At 42.0% G+C, this 17,788-nt stretch overlaps 1 protein-coding gene across 1 annotated transcript; it reads right to left on the bottom strand.

Moving 5' to 3' along the window:
• Positions 1–66: 66 nt before the first annotated feature.
• ACTA2 (actin alpha 2, smooth muscle) lies at positions 67–13,957 on the bottom strand. The gene is made up of 9 exons (XM_082222190.1): positions 13,804–13,957; positions 8,552–8,722; positions 6,528–6,656; positions 4,948–5,058; positions 4,201–4,285; positions 3,947–4,108; positions 3,244–3,435; positions 1,149–1,330; positions 67–413 (listed from the first exon to the last, which is right to left on the bottom strand). The coding sequence occupies exons 2-9, from the start codon at positions 8,678–8,680 to the stop codon at positions 270–272; spliced, it is 1,134 nt and encodes a 377-aa protein (XP_082078316.1). The 5' UTR covers positions 8,681–8,722; positions 13,804–13,957; the 3' UTR covers positions 67–269.
• Between the last annotated feature and the right edge of the window lie 3,831 nt (positions 13,958–17,788).

The following is a 17,788-nucleotide window of genomic DNA, read 5'->3' as shown; positions in this document are numbered from 1 at the left end:
GTTTTTCAGCTGAGTAAGAACAACTGGAAGTGTTTTTATTAAGAAAAATTGCAAGCACCCAACTGGTAGCATGTTTACAATTTATTCTATCCCCAGCCCCAGCCCCAAAATACACAGAATCTAATTAGAAACATAGCCAGAGCCATTGTTATTAAGATAAGTGGAATAGAGTTATAAAAACATTGCTATTCCTGAATATATTCACAGTAATGTGCTCGGGGAGAGAGGGAAGGAGAGAGAGAGAAAAAAATAGGAAAGAGAGAAGCAGTTTAAAAGCATTTGCGGTGAACAATAGATGGACCAGCTTCATCATATTCTTGTTTGCTGATCCACATTTGCTGGAAGGTGGAAAGAGAGGCAAGGATAGAACCACCAATCCAAACGGAGTACTTGCGTTCAGGGGGAGCAATAATCTGCACAAAAGAGAAATGGAAGGGTGTAGCTAAAATGCTGTATGCAATGATAAAATGAACTGCACGAAGAAATTGAATTCAGTGGAGTGATGCAAGCCATTCCTATGGCAAAAATGGGTAAACAAAAGAGTTTTATCTGTCCATACTTGTGTATCTGACACAAGCAGGTAAGAGCTGCTTCTAAAGTCTTCCTATCTAAAGGAGTGCTTATGCAATTGTTTTTGACAGGAGAAAAGTAAACACTAGGTTTCGTTCACCTGGGGCAATTCAGTATTCTTGCAAAAGCACTCTTACGTGATCAGATTTATATTTTGCTCTGTTTTTAAAGGCAGTTTAAATTGGGTGGGTGATTTCCTGCAAAACCTTGGGGAAGATCACCAGAGTACTTACAGGAGCTTAACCATGGTATCATCAGGAAATAATCTAATTTTATTTTCTTGCAAGAAAAAAATTTTAATGGTGTAAACTCGCCCTAGAATCACTGTGCTGCTGGGAATCCCCTCTGCTTGGTCTTCTACTTTCTTCAGTTCCTGTCTTTCCCTATATTGGCTTGGGAATGGGATAAGTTGTTTAGTTAGCTTTAACCTTTTCTGCATCAAGATTTTATTAAGGGCTTTACATATCCCTTTTTGGCTTATCTTAGTTACATTAAAATATGTAAGCTAGCTAGTCACCTTAAAATATGCTGGCCTACTTTGCCGCTATAAATTAGATAATAATCAAATAATGCAGTACCTTGATTTTCATAGTGCTGGGTGCCAGGGCAGTGATCTCCTTTTGCATTCGGTCTGCAATGCCAGGGTACATAGTGGTTCCACCAGATAGTACATTGTTTGCATAGAGGTCTTTTCTGATATCAATGTCACACTTCATGATGCTGTTATAGGTGGTTTCATGAATGCCAGCAGATTCCATGCCTATGATGGTTGAGAAATTATTTATTTAAAATATATTTGCCTTGGCTTTCCAACTTTTGAGCTGCCTCTCCAAGTGTGGATTATAGTCAAGTGTTAAAATACATCCATTATAATAATTAGGAAAATGGCAATCAGAAAGAAAACAGGACCAGAAACAATTGATAAACTTAAATACATGCAACAACAAAATCATAAATTCAAAATGCACCCTCTGTCAAGGCCTTGGAGAATGAAATATTTTTAAATTGGTGCCATATATGTTAAGTGGCAGATGGATCTGCCTGGGGAGGGCATCCTAAAATTCTAACCATGCCTTAGGATAGTAGAATTGTGGGTGCCACAACTGAGAAGACTGAACCCAGTAGCCACCAATCTGTGAAGGTGTGGAGAAGATGTTAGAATGAACCTTAATGAAATACAGTAGAACCTTGGTTCTTGAATGTCTCCATTGATGAACGTTTCGGAACCTGAACGCCAAAAACCTGGAAGTAACTGCTTCGGTTTTCAAATAATTTTCGGAAGCTGAACATACTACACAGCTTCCATTTTGAGTTGCCCTATTGAATTGAGGCTTCCACTTTCAGTTTTCAAACGTTTCAGAAGTCAAACGGTCTTCCGGAACAGATTATGTTTGAAAACCAAGGTACCACTGTAGCCTTAAACTAATTCAAGGCTGAGAGAAATTGTTATTCAAAGCCTAGCGTATAGAAGTCAGGTAATTGTGTGCACACTTAAAAAACCAATATCTTATTAGCAGGTTGAAGTCAGACAAAGTTTGAAGTGCAACAATTGGTTTCTTAAAATGTTTCTTATAAAGGGAATGACAGAGATGAAAGAAGAATAGAAGCACCTTTACAATTTTCAATGCAGGCTAAGAATTCCTAATATAGTTATTCAACATTTACAAATCCAGTTAGAGTTGGGGTTTTCAAAACATGTCAATTCATAGGTATATAAATTGACATTCAGAGACCTGGTCTGAATAGCGATATTGGATTCTTGTCTCATTACACACGCTAAAGCTATTTTTTGTCACCTGCATACTATCCCTTGTATTTTTCCTTTAGGACTAATTGCAGTTATTAACAGTCGTCAGCAGCTTTACCATTGAGTCAGTCACCCATCCCCTACTACCCTTCTGGGAAAAACCCCATCCCACCCTCCCACTATATATAAGGGTCTTATGACTTCTGTTTCAGTGTATCTCAAGAAGTGTGCATGCACACGAAAGCTTATACAGTACCCAGAACAAACTTAGTTGGTCTCTTAAGCTGCTACTGGACAATTTTTTAATTTATTTCTACTGTGACAGACCAACACAGCTACCTACCTGAATCTAGAATTCACAGGTATGTAACTGCTTGGACCATCTCCCTGGCAAAGAATGCTGCTACTATATCCAACTTTGATTCTCAAACAACTCTTCCCAAATGTTACAGCTGCCAACAATAACATTCATTTACCCTAAGGCAGCAAGTTCACTTTGGTGTCTTAAGCCTTAGTTTATGCTATTTTTGTACACTTGTCAGGGAGCCAGCTCCTAGCTGGAAATACATGTCCAGGTTTTTACCACACCATGAGTGAAATGCCCCACATCACCTCTAGCATATAAAGCTAATCAGAAAGTGAAGTGAACTGAAGGATGGATGTTCAAGGATCGTTGTCTGTGTTGGCGTAGAAGCAGTTATGGAAACCTATAGCCCTCGAGAGGAAGTTGGACTCCAACTTTCATCAGCTCAGCATACATTATCATTACCAGGGATGATGGGAGTTGTAGTCTAATGACATCCTGAGGACCACTTGTTCTCCATTTTTAATAACCAGGTAGGTATGGCCATTTAGAGAGAGGTGACTGAATTTCTTGCAGGAGTATAATAATATAATTGGCCAATAAACAGTGTAAGTTATCTTACCAATGAAAGAGGGCTGGAAGAGTGTCTCTGGGCAGCGGAAACGTTCGTTCCCTATTGTGATCACCTGACCATCAGGCAGCTCATAGCTTTTTTCCAAGGATGATGAAGAAGCAGCCGTGGCCATCTCATTTTCAAAGTCCAGGGCAACATAGCAAAGCTTCTCCTTGATGTCACGGACAATTTCACGTTCAGCTGCAGATGGGATTCAAAGCAAAGATTTGTGTTTAAATTACAAACAGTACTATGTAAATCACACTATTTCAGCAATCAAAGAATGATTGATTGATCTTACTCGGCAACAAGTGATCACCAAAGAATTTTGGCAATCAAAGAAAGGAACTGCATTGCTTATCTTTAGTTCAGTATTATTCATGATAATGAAACAGGACTCTTGCTTTGCTTTTAAAATTGCAGTGTTCTGCATTCAAAATAAACAAATACACGTCTCAACAGGAAGTCCCCAAATGCTACAAATTTGCACAACATTTGGGGCCAGATTGAACTAGCAGGAGCAAGCACTAGCAGAATAGGGCTTTCACCCGCCTCCTATCTGTCCCCACATCACATCCAGGGGGTCAGGAGACATAGTGTTAGGCAAGACATGTTAATAGAAAAACTTGTTCACCATTACTGAAAGCAACCACGTGCCTGTAAAGCTCCTAAAAGTATGTTCAGCAATCTCAATCCTAAGTATTTCTCTTACCAGTAGTAACGAATGAGTAGCCACGTTCTGTCAGGATTTTCATGAGGTAGTCGGTAAGGTCACGGCCGGCTAAGTCCAGGCGCATGATGGCATGAGGCAGTGCATAGCCTTCATAGATTGGCACATTGTGGGTGACACCATCCCCAGAGTCAAGCACAATCCCTAGATACAACACAAAACGGGCAGAATTTATCCTGATATCTATGTACTCTTCTTCCTTTTCACAAATCCAAAAGCTCCCATCACTTTCTTACCTGTTGTACGTCCAGAAGCATAGAGGGACAAAACTGCCTGAATAGCAACATACATAGCTGGGACGTTGAAAGTCTCAAACATAATCTGAAAAGTAATTAAAAACAAACAAACAAAATGAAAGTATCGGGTTTGTGCTATCATCTTTGTTACTCCATGCAATAGGGTCGTAACCATTAATTACCAACAGCACATAATTTAAATGATTTCCACAATCCTTATCAATGCATCCAGAACCTGCAAATTAAGCAGGTTCCACTAACTGGATCAATAGAACTCATGACTAACAACAGAGGTTTCCATTAATTTAGAGAGGGTTAATGTACACCATGACATCTTTTCTAATGAAATAAAAATCAGTACTATGCAGCTAGGGTATGTTTACAAACTTAAGCTGGATTAACAGTCACTTCCATTCCTCAGAAAATTACAGTTCTCAGGAAATCAGGGTAGCTGAAATGGGTTTCACACCAATATATATGTGGTGCCATGAAATATTAACGACATGAACTGAAATCCCAGCCATTCAATGAAAAGTATGAGTTAATCCTTTTATTGTCCTGAAGTACAGAGTCTAATACAGATAAAGGTCACCTACAAACTCAGAAGAAAGAACCACCAAAACCAGTGTATAACCCACATCAACAATCAGAAATACAGCTGGCACCTACACCGTATAGAACTTTAACGAAGAAATACATAAACATATAGTAATTCAAAGACCTTAATGCTAAGAAGAGGCTGTTTACCTGTGTCATTTTCTCTCGGTTAGCTTTGGGGTTCAAAGGTGCCTCTGTAAGCAGAGTTGGATGTTCCTCAGGGGCAACGCGCAGCTCATTGTAGAAAGAGTGGTGCCAAATCTGTATTAATAAAAAGCAAAGTGAATTTTTATTATAATATTATAATAAACAGCCACAGGTCACCACCCCACCTTGACAATATTTCTGAAGCTCCAGTGGGTACAGAACTCTTATGAGACATTAGAACTGAATGTTTTAGACTGCAAGTGCTATATCTCCATAGTTTCACCCATGTCAGTCCAGGTAACCTCTTCTACATCAAGGGTAGGCAGATTTCAGGCTTGGATAATTTACTGGACCCTTGTGGCTCAAGAAGGCAGACATAGCATTGTGGACCACGGTGTTCCTGGGCAATGTGGCCTTTGCCCATTCCTTGTGATTATGTTTGTACAGGGGGATGGGAATGGTTAATGTAGATTGACCAATGAGAAAGCCTACCTGCTTTTGAGGTTCAGCCCAGGGATTTTACCATTGGAAGATAGGAGAGTCAGAGAAAGCTAGTAAAAGATGAATATAGCAATTGTGGCAGAGTGAGAGACAGGGATAGAACTGAGAGAGAAGAGTGTGACAGTGTGAGATAGTGCCACATCTAGTTAAGGGCACGCATTTGAGAAACCGTTCTGAACATATTTAAAACTTGTTCGTTCTTCAATAAACTTTAATCTTCATTGTTGACTTTACAACCTGACTGAGACTCAGTATTTCAGCAGAAGAAACCTGGTTGGTGGCAGCAGAAGAATAAAACAGTGGTGTACAGGTCAATAGTCTGTGAAACGACTGGGGGCTCTGTACGAACGCCACAGGCACATGTTTTCAATATCAGAACTGCAGCTTGCACACAATTCTGTTCTCATGCAAATAATCCCATTCCCCCCCAAGCTTTCAGCCACCTAATTTAGGAGGTGAGGAAAACACTTTAATAGTCACAATTTTCAAACCATTGCAAATCCCAATCTACTCCTCTGCCCACTCTTCTGCCCATGTGGCTAAGTGGACCGCATAATTCCGTCCCAAACTAGCAATGTCTGATTCAGAACTATGAGAGGGGGTGGTGTCATCTATGTGAATGCAATATTCATCGCAGCTGCACGCATGAGAGCAATGAGGAGAAACAGCTCCCAATCAGCACACTGTGAGTAAAGATAACCTCCATGGGCAGAAGATGTATACATTACCAGCAGTGGTGGAGAAGCACCCACGCCCACTCCAGATACAGGAAGCCCTAGCCACCACTTTCCAGAACTTGTTAATTGCATTTTCTTTCTGTGACTTCTTAATTATTCTCTATGTACTTCCAAATCATAGCAGCAAATATGCATTCTTGCAACGTCCTTACTGGAACACCAAACACCATGAACTTATTGGAAAAAAATTAAAAATCCCAATAGCAGAAGATATGCAGATTGTTCTCACCAAAAATACACAGGCAAATCACAACTTTCTCCCCTCCCCAAAAAAGAGCAAAAATCCCTGCTTCTGCTTATCATTCATTTTGCATTATATTCTGTTTTAATTTGTGGTTTCAATACCTTCTCCATATCATCCCAGTTTGTGATGATTCCATGCTCTATTGGATATTTCAAGGTCAGGATCCCCCTCTTGCTTTGGGCTTCGTCTCCTACATAGCTGTCTTTCTGGCCCATCCCTACCATCACACCCTAAGTAAGAGAGGGAGAAAAGGTGACGATAACAACAGGCTCATAAGAAAGTAATGTAACAAAGGAAACAAGATGACCCATACCCTCTATCTTATTTTTAAATAAAAGGTTGAGGAACCAGCCTTCATTGTTTCCCCACTGAGCATAACTATAAGAAACGTAATAGGAAAAAGTGGCCAATGGGATAGAAACATAGGAAAACCGTTTTATATTGGCTCAGATCATTGGTCCCTTTGGCTCAGTGTCACCTACACAGATGGCGTGCAGCTTGCCAGAGTCTTGGACAGGGATCTGACCCAATAATAGTGCTTCCTCAAACCCTTGCATCCAGAGACTAGACCTTCTGCATGCAAAGAATATGCCCCTCTAGTTCTGCATCTTGTTCTCGCCGTGGCCAGCCAGATATCTATGGGAAGCCTATAAGCAGGACCCAGGCTTAACAGCACTCTTGTGATTTTCAGCAACCAGTATTCAGGGACATACCACCTCTGGCAATAGAGGCAGAACATAGGCATTGTGGCTAGCAGCTACTGGCAGCCTTATCCTCCATGAGTTGGTCTAATCTTCTTTTGAAGTCATCCAAGTTGATGGCCATCTTTACTTCTGGTACATGCTATAAATATGAGTGAACAGCCATCTAGTGGCAAATATTGGACAGCACACTCTTCTCAAGTGCTCCACTTCCATGGCTCACATTTACAGCCTGATCCTCAGCCATTGTTATTTGGAAGTAAGCCTCAGGTATTTCAGTTGGATTTGCTTCCAGATAAATAGTATTGCAGCTTTAACAGGGGAAGAAAAAGAGTCTTTTTTTAAAAAAGTGTGCTATCTTGATGGATTTGAATACGTGCATTTTCCATTCTTGTTGGGTCACAATAATTATTTGATACAAGCCACAGTTCCATTGACCTGACATGCAGAGACTGGACACACAAGGGCCCCCCCAACTCAGGTCTATAGCTTATGGATATCTCAACAGTTTCAAGATCATCTTAGGCTGTGAATTTGAAGTTTGATGACATGGCTATTTAAAGCGCATTACTGATGGATGTATTCCGTTTAGCTTGTTCTGTGATGCTTCCCCAGTGCTATCACATTATTGCTGTCTGGAGAGGCTATAGCAGAACAGAAGTAAAACAAAAGAAACCAGAACATTTGTGGTATAAAAAGTTACTAGATTTCAGCAGGAAGTTGTGGGATATGCACTGACTAAAAAGGAAGAAGTGTGGCTACCCCAAAGCATGTAAAGCTACAAACAGTATTAAAAACAGGACTGTATATTATTGCCCTGATAAAATCATGAGCACAAATCATCATGAATGTGCAATAAAAATGACATCCTGAGGGGCCCTTAGTAAGAGGTATCTGACTAGTGATATTTGATTTGCTATGATTACTTGATATTTGTCCCCCCCCCCGACTTTCTTAAAACTCATCTCTATAGCAATCTATGGTTAGTCTACCAATCTACAAGATGTTCTAAATTAGTCAACTGATTAGTCAATTTTAATAGTCAATTCTACTTGCTGATCATTCTCCCATTCTACCTCAGCAAACACAAAACCAAAAAGCACTGTTGAATGCACATTTTTCCAAATTAGAGAAACTGGCTGAGGAAATAGGGTTGCCAGCCTCTGGCGAAAGTTTACTCTCTTCCAATATGGCTGCTCAAGAGTTTAAACTGCATTTTAAATTGGACCACAACATGCTACATGGCAAAACTCTATTGACATCAACAGGAATGATCTGAAAGAAATTGGATAAGGAGTGTGGCATTGTAAAGGGAGTGTGTGTGGGAAACAAAACTCTTCCTTTTGAGGTCCATGTTATTATTGCTAATGAATCCTTTGGCTTCTGTACCAATCAGTGTTTCAGTCGCTGAGCCAGTTATTCACCTGGTGCCTGGGACGTCCCACAATGGATGGGAAAACTGCTCTCGGAGCATCATCCCCAGCAAAGCCAGCCTTACACAGTCCTGAGCCATTGTCACAAACCAGTGCGGTGCTGTCCTCTTCCTCACACATCTTCTATAGCAACTTTCTCAGACCTTCCACACAAGTACAGACCTATAAAGAGAACATAGAAGTCTCAATGTAATAAAAGAAAACATTCCCAGGAGCGGTGGTGGTGGTTGGGGGCAGGGGAATGCTAGCTTCGAGAGTTAACGGGGTCTGGTTCCAATTAGAAGAAACTTTGTAAAAGTAGCAAAAGGGGAATCCCTGTCACCTCTCTCAATTGTCCTGACAAGTAGCAGAGCAGCAATTCATGACTTTAAAAGTGGTGGCCTTTGGGACTTGTGGGCTTCTGAAGGGCCACTGCCATTGTAATTGCCTTAAAAGTAGCCCCAATGGTCAACACTCTTCTGCCCTGCAATGCTTCTGGATGACAAAGGGGTGTGAAGGAGGGAGATACTCTAATCCTCTCTGCTACCATCTCCATTCTTGATGGAGGAGGATGTCAGAGAAGATGCTGTGTGAGTGGCGCCCATACTGACTGCGTGTACCCTCAGCCACTCTACAGTTGGGGAGAGGCAGGGGCCATCTTGTCACCCCCCTCCCGAGTAGTACCCAGGGTCACCCACCCCTTCCGCCCCCACTTCGTACGCCTCTGCCCACTGAGCCAGAAGCGGTGTAGTCATGCTGACCACATGACCCGGAAAGCTGTCTGTGGACAAATGCCGGGTCCCTCGGCTTGAAGCGAGATGAGCGCCACAACCCCATAGTCGCCTTTGACTCGACTTAACCATCCAGGGGTCCTTTACCTTTACTATTTTACCCCCCCCCCCGCTCCCCCATGATGCAGTGGGAGTGAAGATAAAGCCACAGAATGTGGCTATTAGGTACAGAATTCACCCTCCTAAGAATCTGAGCTTACTTTTCTTAAAAAGCAAATGTTTCTTATCGTAATAGTGACAATATAATTCTTACTTAAATTTTTATCCCATCATTTCTCCAAGGGTTTCAGAAGGTGTGTGTGTGTGTGTGTGTGTGTGTGTGTGTGTGTAGGGTTTGGATGCGAGATTTCAGTTTGATTTAGTACAGGGTACAAACAGTTCTGCTAGTCATGAGGAAACTCAAGTGCAACTTAACCCAACTTAATACTGTTATCCGGTTTCTTAATTAAGGCCTGCGGTGCTGGATTTTAACAAGGCAGATAAGATCAAGCACTGCAGGCCTTAATTAAGAAACTAGAAGCACTTGATGTTCTCATCATGAGAGCAGCAGCATGAAAGCTCAAACTGGTGAAGGTAAAAATGAGATGTCTAGCATGAATACAAAGAACATAGGCTCTAAATGCCTCTTAGAAACAAAGAATGGCATTTCTTGTGCCTTTCCATTGGTATCTGCTGTCACTAATATTTAGTTCATTTTCTTCCAATGTGGAACTCAAGGTGAAGCATTTGGGATTCTCAGGTGGCCCATCCAGTCCCAAACATACAAGATGGTGCCCTCAGAACACACCCTGGGACTCAGGAATGGGAACTGTGAGGCAGTGTTCAAAGGAAATGCTTTGTGAGCCAGTGAGCCTTTGCTTTGGGTGTGAGAGGGAACCGAATTCAAATGCCTTCTCAACCTGGGATAAGAGATCTTTAAGGAAATGTTTATACCAAAATATAAATATAGAGAGAGGCCACTTCTATACACATCACACAGGGGAACCTGGGGCTGTCCCAAAATGAGTGAGCTCAGCAAAGAGCTCCTGCTAACCTTAGCTCTTCCCTGGGTGGTAATAAACCCACATTTGCAAATCTATATCTGTCACATTTACATTTTTCATTTGACACATCTTCGACACATCACCTCAAGGAACGTGATGTGTCAATTCACTCTTTGTCTCATCAGTCCAGGTTACTTCACATAAAAAGTGGATGAGGGTATAATATAGGTCTTCTGAAACGCTCAGGGAGGGGATGGGAATTAAACCTTAAATTTAAAACAACAAGTAGAAGAAGACTTTTTATATTTAGTTTTGCTGAAAAGAAATGTTTAATAGCACATACTTTGGGGAGCTAGTGGCTATATATACTTGAGCATTTTAATCCAAAGCACAGAGGAAACCTTACCTAACTTGAGTGCCTCTAGCTAGCCTGTTTGGAACAAACGATTTCCTAATTAGGAAACAAAGTCTTTCAAATGTCTGTTTTTGGAACAGAGCTGGAGAGGTCAAGGGTGGTTTGCTCAAACTCAAGCCAACTGAGCCAAAAATCCTAAGAGGGAGGGGGGGGCGGAATGCTGCATTTCTGCCTGAGCAGGGTGAACTCTAAATGAAAACCATATTTAGTAACTAGGATAAATTCAAGCAGATTTTAACATGTGTCTTCTAGTGACAGAGAAGCAAGCAGTGCTCTAAGGCCCCTGGGATGCTCCAGAGTGCTAAGGTGATAACTGCAGCTGCTAATGTAACCCAGAAACCTGCAACAAACCCATTGTGTGCATCTCTCATGAGCAATCCTATGCATGTTTACTAAGAAAATAAACCCCAGTACATCTAATGGAGTTTATACATAGGATTGTCTTTTAATAGTTTAATCCTATGGATGTCTATTGAGAAGTAAGCCCTGCTGAGTGCAAAGGGACTGCCTGCCAGCAAAAGCATGACCAGGATTGCAGCCCGAGGCTGCCTTCCCCAACCTGGTAATCTCCAGCTGCTGGTGGACTACAACTCCCATCATCCCTGACCTTTGGTGATGCTAAGTGGGGCTGATGGGATTTGTATTCCAACATCATCTGGAGGGCAGTAGCACTTTGGGGAAAGCTGTCCTAAGATGTGCAATTGTCTGCTAATTCTTGCTTCTGGACAGAGCTAAAAGGCATCCCAGCATACCAGGTATGCTACAGGAAAGGCAAATCTCATTGAAATATACTGTCTGCAGATTATGGCTTATTTAGATATTAGGAGGAGGAGGATCCTTCTATTTTTTCCCACTTTCCAAACAAACAGGCTCACAATATGTCAAAGCTGTGCAAGTAAATATCTATAGTAATTATAAGTTGAAATGACAGAAATCAACACAAGGAGAATTTAAATAACACAACTCCGAGTGAAGATTTACTATCGCTGTCCCTTGCAGGTGCTAGACTGGGCTATAAAGAGAAGAGTTGCTCTCTAGAAAACCATGGAAGGAGTGGGCCATATGAAGCTCTTTCGGAAGGGAATTCTGCAGGGATGGTGTCACAATGGAGAAGGCCCTGGGCTTTGCGCTCTTTTCTCCACTGGCCCCTCCTCACATACAAGCACTGGACAAGCAGCTGGCCTGTCCTGATGACCTGCAGCCTCAATGCAGGCAAAGCTCAGGTGTGGGGGTGTTAGACATTGACAAAAAAACCCATGCAGGAAAAGCAAAAAATGGGCTTTCCCCAGTGAGTGAGTGGTGTGTGTGTGTTCTAATAATTAAATGTCCAAATATATTATCATAGGCAGAGTTCAGCAAGTACATTATATACATGAGAAGAATGGCAACTGTATACTGAGGAAATGCTGCAGTAAATATTGTGGTATGTCAACAAATGTTGGCCACTCCAGTTTGGATAGCTATGTGTTTGAGGCATGGAGAGGACCATGCTCAGAGCCAGTGTGACTGGAGGGATTCTAGTGCATGTACCTTCCACTGGCACAGGTCTACATACGAGCATTGGGCTACCCACAAGCCCCAACTGGGTACAGTACAGGGCATCCACGAGAACCTAGGCTGCAGCTATTATTAGGAGAATAAGATGCAAAATGGGACAAAGAACAGAAAGAAGATAGGATTTCAACAGTTGTTTATTGCATGACAAGCCACACCTGTTGAATATCCCACTTCTATGCAACTTGCAGAACCATGTCCTCTTTTGCATCTAGCCATCCTAGATTATGCTTTTTTACAGCATTTGCACTCTATAATTTAATTTACCCTTGTTAGTTAACATCAACACTTACACCGAACAGGGGACAGAGTGAAGTTATGACTCACTAGAGTTTTAATTTTGTGCTGTTATGCTTGCTTCTAAGGAATTTCCTCTAGGCACTACTTAGGAGTAATAGCAGCACGTGAAGTAGTAATAGTAATTTTATTTATGCAGCACTATCCATGTATATACATGGCACTTTACACCATGACATAAACAAAACACAAGTTTCTGCTACATATCTCCTCTTGCTCTGAACTTAAGGCCATGACTAGAAGTGAATGCATCTTATCTCCATTTGGCAAAACAACCAAAGGGGTTCCATGTGAAAATGCGCACACACACACACATTCAATTAGGTCTCAATCCACCAGTTCATTCCAAGCTTGAGAATCCCAGTGAGGGTGTGAAAAGAACCTGTCAAAAGCCTGAAGTGGGAAAGCCTTTTCAGGTTCACAATGTACAGATTCATGCAAGCCTAATATCCACACAGCTTCTAAAGAGCAAGAACACACTAGGAACAAATCTGAATCATAACTGAGAGAGAGAGGGAGAGAGAGAGAGAGAGAGAGAGAGAGAGAGAGAGAGACCCTTTCCCAGCAAGGATGGTGCTTAAAGAGCAATGCAGAAGGAGAAATAAATACTCTGGCAGAAAGGCTTACAGAGGCTTAGCTATAAATGACATTGCTTATAAACATCATACCAGCTTCATCTTAGAAATGGAAATGCAAAAGTGAGGGTCAGGGAATAAGACAATGGCACAATCGAGGCAAAATTATAGTATCCTTCTTTAAGCCCCACCAATTTCACTGGAAGAGTAAGGCATGTGCTTAAATCCTCTCATAAAAATAAATACTTAATTGGATCAGGACAAACAGCACAATCCAGTGCTTGTTTACTCAGAAATAAGTCCCACACCCAAGAATGTTTCCTTAGAATTGCAGCACAGTTACTTAGGATTAAACTCCACTGAGTTCAGACTGACTTACTTCCAAGTAAATGTGCAGTGCATCAGACAGCAGGAGCACGACCTAAGAGTACATGGAACATCCCACTGAAGTAAAATAGCAAACACCAATTAAGCTCAATGGGCGTGGATTATCGCACATGTACTCCTTTCTTGTGTGATGAGCTCTCCTACGTGCCACCAATATGCTGGATTGAAACAGCAAAGAAAGACTCTCTCCCCCCCCCTTCTTTCTTTATCTAAACTGATCAGGCAAATCCTGAAATCACTTCTTTGGTTCCCTGCCTCTTACCTGTCAGCGCTTGGCTGGGGAGAGCTGTTCTGGGGTGGTGCACTGGCAAAGTGAACCTTTTCAGCTTATATAGCTCCTTGGCCTGTTCCCCTCCCACCAGCTTCCCAAACAAGGAGCAGAGCAGAGCTCCATCTCCATCTCTCTGTCAAACAGAGCCATATAGGGGCTTCTGCACAAAACTCTCTGATCTGGGTGGCCTCGCAGGGCCCTTGGTCTCCTCCAGTCTGCATTCCTTTCTGCTGTTCGCAAAGCAGGAGGGAGGTTTCAGCAGCACGGTAATATAAACACAGCTAAATATCAGGATAGCCGCTGAAAGACTACTGGGGTAGCACACAAGTGACAGGCAGCTTCTGGCAAGGAGTGCATGTTTCAGTCATGCACCCCACAGCGTCCTTGTTAGCAAGCAGGCAGCTGACAAACAGGGCGTGAGGAGAGCTGCTACTGCCTGGACAGGAAAACGCCCTGCCGAGTTCCCTTTTGTCGTGGGATTTGGATCAAGAAATTCTCAGTTTGAAGAAACTGTGTGTATAGGACTGCACCCCAAAAAGAATATATTTCAGCATTTCAGGGACTGCATGCCTAACGTTACACGAACTGCAGCTACCAAATGCTGCTTAGCTGCACATATATTAATTAACTCAGTCTCACTTACCTCACAGGGTTGTTGCAAAGATAAAAGGTAAGGTGAGGATGGGAAAGTACACAGCGTCCACAAACCATGTAGAGAGAAATAAACATGCACAAAGCCAAGGAAATACCCTCACTCCAATTTCTTTAAATGCTTCATCAAATGCAAATGCCTCCACAATGTCATAAAATGACTTCCAGACGGAATGTGAACTGGTGAAGCTTTCCCCAGAGTTGTATTTCCATACTAGATGTCACCTGCTGACATCTTCTTTGAGCCTCAGGTGAAAACTGAGTGAAGGGTGGGGAACCAAAGGTGAGCAATCTAACCCAGAAGGAGCAAAATGTGCCCCCCCATCAGAGTTGATACCCATCCCCCAACACCCCACACAGCCCAGTGTACAGTGTTATTATATCATTCATCATCATCATCATCATCATCATCATCATCATACTGCAGCACTTCACATGGCTAAAATAAGAGGCTTCTGTAGTAAATAAAACTTTTTTTAAAAAAAAATGGCACGCAGCTTTATGAAGCAAAAACAGCTGCACTCCTCCAAAGGAAAATACGCACATGCTTTTGCTTTATAAGGCAAGGAAGCCAGCTGTGTGCATGCAAGGATCATTTTTGTGCTGAAATTGGGTGGTCCTGTTAAAAATGTATTTGTCTCCCTTCTGATTTAGAAAGTGTCGTGTCATTTTGCTAGCTGACAGGATTTCCAAATGCAGCTGCCTCGCCATAAGTCACCGAGGTTCTTATTAAAACACGGCTAGAAGAGACACAGAACAGTTTGAGAGGGAGAGGGAGGGAGGGAGGGAGAGACTCTCCTAACAGCTTGATTTATTGCAACTGCCGTATAGTTTAGCGTGTCTGCAAAGCACAAATGCAAGGTGTATAAGCGGAAACAGACTCTCTGACAAAAAGGAAGGAAGCCCAAGCTGCACTGCAGACTAGATACACATCCAGAGGAAGGTGTGGGGCGGGAGGGAAAGAGACAAACAGAAGTTTGACTCAGACTTCCGTACCCTCCAACATTTCTCTGATGAAAATAGGGACGTCCCATTCCATAACGATAATTTCACTATTTCTACCCCACACATCTTATTGGGTTGCCCCAGCACTCTGGGCAGCTTCCAACATATATAAAAAACATAATAATACATTAAACATTAAAAAATCTTCCCTATACAGGATTTCCTTCAGACAGCTTAAGAGCTGGATAACTCCATGCCCTCCAACATTTCTCCAATAAAAATAGGGACGTCCTAGGGAAACATTCCAGGATCAAATCAGAAACTGAGACTGCTTCTCTAAATCCGGGACATCCCTGGAAAATAGGGACACTTGGAGGGTCTGCATTTCGCATACAGTAAATGCTCTTCCTTTATAGCAACTGGGAGGGGAAACTTTTCAGTTATTTTTTCCGTACTAGGGGCTACAAAGAGAGCACAATCCATGCCAACAGTGGCATTTCCCCAGTGGTGGCAACGCTGTGCTCCTCTTGATGGGGCAGAACAAGGCAGTAGTGGGGTTGGGGTAAGCTCTCGGGCAACAGCGGTGGCAACTCTGCCAGTGCCAAGCTGGGGCTCCACAGACCTCACTGCGGGCTTGGTATAGTTATTTATTAATGTCTCAAAATTATAAAATTGTCAAGTAGCACCTTAGAGACCAACTAAGTTAGTTCTGGGTATAAGCTTTCATGTGCATGCACACTTCTTCAGATACCTGAAGAAGTAGTGAAGAAATGGTATCTGAAGAAGTGTGCATGCACACGAAAGCTTATACCCAGAACTAACTTAGTTGGTCTCTAAGGTGCTACTGGATAATTTTATAATTTATTTATTTTTGTCTGCATCAGACCAACATGACTACCTTCCTGAATCTATTAATATCTCATAAGAGATAATACAGAAGGCCTTGCTCATTTTTGGAGATTTAGGCTGCAATCCTATGCACACTTACTTGGGAGCAACTCCAATTGAATTTGGTGAGTCTTATTGCTGAGTAGACATACATAGGACTGTGCTGTTAGGCTTTCTTGTTTTGTTTTGGTGTTTTTGATGTTGTGCTTTTACAAATGATGCAAACTACCCCAAGGATTAATGGAGGGTTGAAAAAGCAGGAAAAGGAAATGCTCTTTTGCTGTAATATTGTACACGAGAAGCAATACTAGCTTCTCAGTCACCACAACTTGCTAGCAGTATCTGCCTTTTTTTTTAGAACTTTGTGCATTTCTTCCCCCCTCCCAACTGCACATCCTGTGATGAATTAGAAAAACAAGAGCATGATTTCAAAACTCAGCACCTACATAGTTCAGTCATGTGGAGAACTGCAGTTGGATTTTGAAATACTGCTCTCAGACAATAACTGCACATGTCTGCCAACTATAGATAGTGACACTGGCCGCCATTTAGCTACTCCCAGCTGCCATCTTCTAAAAACTGTGGTTTGCCAAGTTCATGAAAGTGGTAAAGGACACATATTTTATGATGCCTTCTAAATGATAGGATATGAGCCATTTGGAAATCTAGATCAGTCAGATGTCTAGGATGAATACCCCCCTCATGTCACGTAGAATGCAAAGCAAGAAGATCACATTGGCCTGAGCTAGCTCAGAAGTCGGTCATCTGCTTTACGTGCAGGAAGCCCCATGTTAAATCTCCAAGTAGGGAGGGGAGAGACCCTCTGCCTGACACCCTAAAGGGTCACTGCCCATCACTGTAGACAATAATGAGCTAGATGGGCCAGTGGTCTGGCTCAGTACAAGGCAGGGTCCTATGCTCCTAAATGTCCTCTTATTATATCCCTCTATCTTATCTATTTATTTCATAAACTTTATACCTCCTGATAGAAAGAAAGAAAGAAAGAAAGAAAGAAAGAAAGAAAGAAAGAAAGAAAGAAAGAACACCTCAAAGTGGTTTACAAAAAAAGATAAAACAATAAAATTATCACTAGGAAAAATTAACAAGACTAATTTAAAATTTTCAGAATGCTAAAATAACAATAGACTAAGAACAGATGAAAACTGTTCATGTTTTCTAATTATGTATGTCTTTCAGATCTCACATAAATCCTGTTTCAAAGCAGCTGCACTGGTTGCCAGTCCCAGGGTCCAATTCAAAGCTAACATGAGTGTTTAATGACTGAGACTCCTGATAATACCTGGTAAATCTCACTCCTTCCTTACAGACCCCCCTCAGATGCCAGGATCAGCATAGGGAGCCCTTTTGGTTGTTCCACAGCCCTCAGAAACTCAGCATGGTGGTGGCCAAGGACACAGCATTCTCTGGGCAGCCCCTAAGTTGTGGAACTCCCTCTCCACAACGGTGCGTCTGGCATCTTCTTAAATAGCTC

This window comes from Podarcis vaucheri (genome assembly GCF_965113315.1).
Source record: "Podarcis vaucheri genome assembly, chromosome: 5".
Classification (NCBI taxonomy): Eukaryota; Metazoa; Chordata; class Lepidosauria; order Squamata; family Lacertidae; genus Podarcis; species Podarcis vaucheri.
The sequence above is the reverse complement of the archived record's forward strand: the minus strand, read 5'-3'. Positions and strand labels throughout refer to the sequence as shown.